This window comes from Camellia sinensis, chromosome 5 (assembly GCF_055761805.1).
Source record: "Camellia sinensis isolate YWXY chromosome 5, ASM5576180v1, whole genome shotgun sequence".
NCBI classification, from domain to species: domain Eukaryota; kingdom Viridiplantae; phylum Streptophyta; class Magnoliopsida; order Ericales; family Theaceae; genus Camellia; species Camellia sinensis.
The window spans coordinates 93,245,636-93,250,701 of NC_138965.1; the positions used below are offsets into that span (position 1 = coordinate 93,245,636).

Consider the following 5,066-nt stretch of genomic DNA (forward strand, 5'->3'; position numbering starts at 1 on the left):
TAATTATAAGACGCATATAGTAAATACTATTTGAGTAGTGTGTATTATAATTTTTTCTTCATATATATATATATATATTATCTAATAAACTCTAACAAACTTTTCATGTGATGCATAAAAATATATATATATATATATATATTTTATCTGAGGAACTTTTCATGCAGTATTCCATCGACATGAACAAGTCACCTCGCAAGACATGAACAACTCACTTTACAATTGAAGCTACCTCGTCAAACCAAACAACATGCTTATTCCTCAATATATGTTGTACAATGAAATGGAAAATCCTAAATCTATGATTTGTTAGGGGTGTTTGGCAAGAGTGTTTTTTTTTAATATTTTGGGTTAAAATCTACAAAAAAAAAAAGAAGAAGATAAAATTGGTTAAAATAGTTAATCAGACAAAATATCACACCAAACCTATAATCATTTCACTTTTTTTTTTCCACCAATATCACATCTAATTACAAAAAAATCCAATTATCTTTCCAAATACACAAACTTTAATCTATTAAAATAGCCAAAAACTATTTTATAGAGGTAGTATTATTGGACTGAGAAAGACAGCTTGCTTTTAAAGGGTTTAGAGAGGATGTAGAAACCAATCAATTTCATAGGGGAAATGTTATATACCATATGCACCATATTAGAAAAATGTGTAATTTTATTACAAAATTTTGTAATATTAATTATAAAATGTATAATTTTATCACAAATTAGCATAATAAAATATATAAAATTTTGTGATTGATGTTGCAAAAATTTGTAACTTAATTATGACATTTTTTATTACACTAATTTGTGAAAAAAATTATACATTTTATAATTGATGATACAAAATTTTATAGTAAAATTACATAATCTGTAGTAGGGTGGTGCACGCCATAACATTTCCCTTTCATCCGCCGAAATATTGACAATTTCGTCAAGAAATGGCTGCATTTACCATTTCAACATGCTGTTGGCTGTTTATTATAAAGAATTAAGAATATAGACTCATTCCGGTGCATATTAATTGGTGTCGGGAGGGCTATTAGGCTGGCCTTAAAGTCTCTCTTTCCATCTTCCAAAAACATCTATAAAAGCAGTTCTAAGTGGTTACTTATTTCCCATCTCATCAAATCTTTCAACTCTCAAAAGAAGATTGCTTCATTCTCAACAACAAGAAGATTTTTAGTTTCCAAAATGGCATCACAATTTGCTTTGTTATTAGGACTATTGGCTATAACTTGTTCGGTTGCTTTTGCATCTGACAATAATCCTCTTCAAGACTTCTGTGTTGCAGACAACAGTAGCTCAGGTTCTATGTTCTTCATATATACTTTCTAGTTTATTTGGTTCTATTTTCTATTTTTTTTTTCTGTTTTTTATTTTTATTTTCTTGAAAAATGTAGAAAATTGTTTGACGAACAGCTTTTGAATTATTTATTTATTTTTGAAAATAGTTCACTATTTAGGAAACACCAAAGTTTATTTTTAATTTTTGAAAATAGTTTTTGCATAAAAATGAAAAACACGAAAAAGAAGATTTTAATTATTAAAAAAAAAACCAAACCAATTTATTTGTATACACATCTTATAATAATCTACTTATTGAGTTTTATGGGCCTTAAATCTTTTATTTTTTGTGGTTGTAGTGCTAGTGAATGGTTTGGTGTGCAAGGATCCGAAGCTTGTAGAAGCCAATGATTTCTTGTTTAGAGGGCTACGCTTAGCAGGCAATACATCGAATGCAGTTGGATCGAAGGTGAATTTAGTAAATGTTGAACAATTTCCAGCGCTTAACACTCTTGGCATTTCCATGGCCCGCGTAGACTACGCACCATTGGGCATCAACCCTCCCCACATACATCCTCGGGCCACTGAAATTTTGACTGTCATTGAAGGGAGCCTACAAGTAGGGTTTGTCACCTCTAACCCAGAAAATCGTTTCATCACAAAGCTACTTCAGGAGGGCGATGTGTTTGTATTCCCGATGGGTCTTATCCATTTTCAGCGTAATGTTGGACATGGTAATGCAATAGCCATTTCAGCACTTAGTAGCCAAAATCCTGGTATTATTACCATTGCAAATGCTGTCTTTGGGTCAAAACCTGCAATCTCCAGTGATCTTCTCTCAAAGGCTTTCCAAGTGGATAAAAATATAATTGTTCGTATGGAGTCTCAATTCTAAACATTCATTCCAAAGCAACAAATCAAAAAGAATGTCTAGGCCAATTGTTTCAAGATTTTAGAATTTTTATATTTTACTTTATTGTTCAGCTAGTTGATTTGTTATTCTTTGATTGATTTTTCCAAATATAAATAAAAGAATGTAATAAGTTTGTAAACTTCTTTACTTTTACAGCGTAGAATATTCTGAGTTTGTTAAATGTTTCATTGTTTTTAGTGTATATCAAGATTTGATATATCTGGTTATTATTATTATTTCCTTTGAGAAAGAAGTTCATTGCCATCAAAATATGCATGTATGTTATCATTCAAGTCGTTGATAAGATAGTTCTATATAGTAACACCATAGCGTGATATGACCTTAAATTGGGGGTGAAGTTCAAATGACGTGTCCATATGTGTTAGAAATTTTATTTGATGAGTCAAGGTTAGTGTAGCAAAAAAGAAGGGGGAAAAAAAAAAAAAAAAAGGGAAAAAAAAACCTTTAGAAAATGATAATTTCTTACAAGTTATTAGAAAATATATATAGATTGATATCAATGATTTCTTAATACTTATCTCAATTGTTTCGTACAATTTTTTTGTTCCATAATAAGGAACTGTTATTTTAAGAATTTTATAAGTTGATAAAACATCTACTGAACTTTGTTCCATAATAAGGAACTGTTATTAAACTAGTGAACTCTGTGTTTAAAAATAAGATAATGACTTATACAATAAAAGTCTAAAATAATTTCAAAGTCTAAATTATTTTTTGGAAATCAGAAAACTATTTTGTAACAGAATAATATTAAAGAGAATGTGACTCTTTTTATTCAATACAAGATAGAATTACAGACTTGTATTTATAGAGAAACAATAACTACCTTCTAACCTCCTAACCTAACCATAACTGCAATCTAACTCTAGTTCTAACAAACTAACTATTAAAATAACAACTTGCAACCTTTAGTTGAGCTGGACGACTATAAGCTGTTGCAGAGCTTTAGTGCTGCTGGTGCAGCTGTTGCAGAGTCAGCTTGAGCCTCATCCTGAGCATTATGCTTAACAGTCCCCCGCAAACTGAGAGAAGTGGGAAACACCTGAAGTTTGCCCTGAAGGTATTGAAATCTGGAAACTGAGAGAGGCTTTGTGAGAATATCGGCAATTTGGTCAGTTGACGCAATATGACAAATAGCAAGTTTCTTGGCAGCAACTTTCTCACGAACAAAATGATAATCAACTTCAATATGCTTAGTTCTAGCATGGAAGACTGGATTGTGAGCCAAGGCAATTGCAGACAAGTTATCACACCATAGGGTAGGAACAGCCACAGAGACATGAAGTTCAGCTAGAAGCATGCCAAGCCAACTCAACTCAGCAGATACCTGAGCTAAAGCACGATATTCTGCCTCAGATGAAGATCGAGAAACTGTTGGTTGCTTTTTAGCACACCAAGAGATGAGATTGGGACCAAGAAACACACAGTAACCTGTGGTGGATCGTCTATCAAGAGCACTGCCAGCCCAATCAGAGTCTGAAAAAGCATTGAGAACAAGAGGGCCAGAGGTGAAAAGCAAGCCATGACTTAAGGTACCCTTGAGATATCTGAGGAGCCGTTTAACAGCAGAAAAATGACTATTCAAAGGGTTTTGTAAAAATTGACACAGATAATTAACTGTAAAGCTGAGATCAGGTCTGGTAAGTGTAAGATATTGGAGAGCACCCACGAGGCTTCTATAAAGACTAGGGTGAGAAAAAGAAGAGTCCATCTCAGGAAGAACAACCTTAGTAGCCATGGGAGAAGAATATGGTTTACAATCACTCATGCCTGCCTTTGCAAGAATTTCAGAAGCATATTTTGGCTGAGACAAAATGTAACCTGAAGGAGAAGAAGTAACAGAGATACCAAGAAAATAGTTGAGTAAACCCAACTCTTTCATGGAAAAAACTGAGTGCATATGTTGAACAAGAGTAGAGATATAGAGAGGATCACTCCCAGTAAGAAGGATGTCATCTACATAAACAAGTAGAACAGTAATGGAAGTAGAGGTGTGTTTGACAAACAAAGAGGAGTCACAATGACTAGGAACAAAATCATGAGAAAGAAGAAAAGAAGAGAAAGTGGAGAACCAAGCTCGAGGAGCTTGTTTTAAGCCATAGAGGGCCTTGTGCAATTTACAAACAAGGGATGGATGGTTAGCATCAATAAAACCTTGAGGTTGATGCATATAAACTTCCTCTTCAAGAATGCCATGAAGAAAGGCATTTGAAATGTCAAGTTGCTTAATAGGCCAATGAAAATGAAGGGCTAGACATAAGAGAACTCTGATGGTAGGTTGTTTAGCTACAGGACTAAATGTTTCATGATAGTCTACACCCTCAGTTTGAAGAAAGCCTTTAGCAACAAGTCTAGCTTTGTGTCTTGCAATAGAACCATCTGAGTTTTTCTTGAGTCTAAATACCCACTTGCAGCCAATAGCTTGTTTATCAGGAGGAAGAGTCACTAAAGACCAAGTACCTTGGTTTTGAAGAGCTTGATATTCATCTAACATAGCAGCTTGCCAAGCTGGAGACTGAGCAGCTGCTTGATAATTCAGTGGCTCAGTAGAAGCTGCAGAGTCTGTAGAAGCAAGAAGACAAAGGGAAGAAGAGGAAGCAACATGATTCTTACTCTTGGACCTAGTGATCATAGGATGAGGAGGAGGATGAGAAGAAGAGATTGGAGGAAGATCAATGTAGAGAGATGAAATAGGCAATTGAGAAGAAGGAGGAGCAGACAGAAGTGATGAAGGGGCTACAGATGAAGGAGAAGCTGAAGGAGAAGCTGATGGAGACAAAGAAGGAACAGCCGCAGAAGTAGGAAGAGTTGCTGCAGACAGAGTAGGTGTGGCTGTTGCAGATATAGA

General features: G+C 34.2%; 1 protein-coding gene across 1 annotated transcript; it reads left to right on the top strand.

Annotated features, from left to right (window-relative positions):
- Positions 1-1,051: 1,051 nt before the first annotated feature.
- On the top strand, positions 1,052-2,336 carry LOC114312468 (putative germin-like protein 2-1). Its single transcript, XM_028258703.2, has 2 exons — positions 1,052-1,306; positions 1,644-2,336. The coding sequence occupies exons 1-2, from the start codon at positions 1,192-1,194 to the stop codon at positions 2,177-2,179; spliced, it is 651 nt and encodes a 216-aa protein (XP_028114504.2). The 5' UTR covers positions 1,052-1,191; the 3' UTR covers positions 2,180-2,336.
- Positions 2,337-5,066: the final 2,730 nt, after the last annotated feature.

Bases quoted from the DNA above. Each gene is read 5' to 3' on its own strand.
- LOC114312468 (XM_028258703.2), top strand. From the start codon at position 1,192: ATGGCATCACAATTTGCTTTGTTATTAGGACTATTGGCTATAACTTGT. The intron at 1,307-1,643 runs GTTCTATGTTCT...TTGTGGTTGTAG, and splicing joins TGCAGACAACAGTAGCTCAG to TGCTAGTGAATGGTTTGGTG.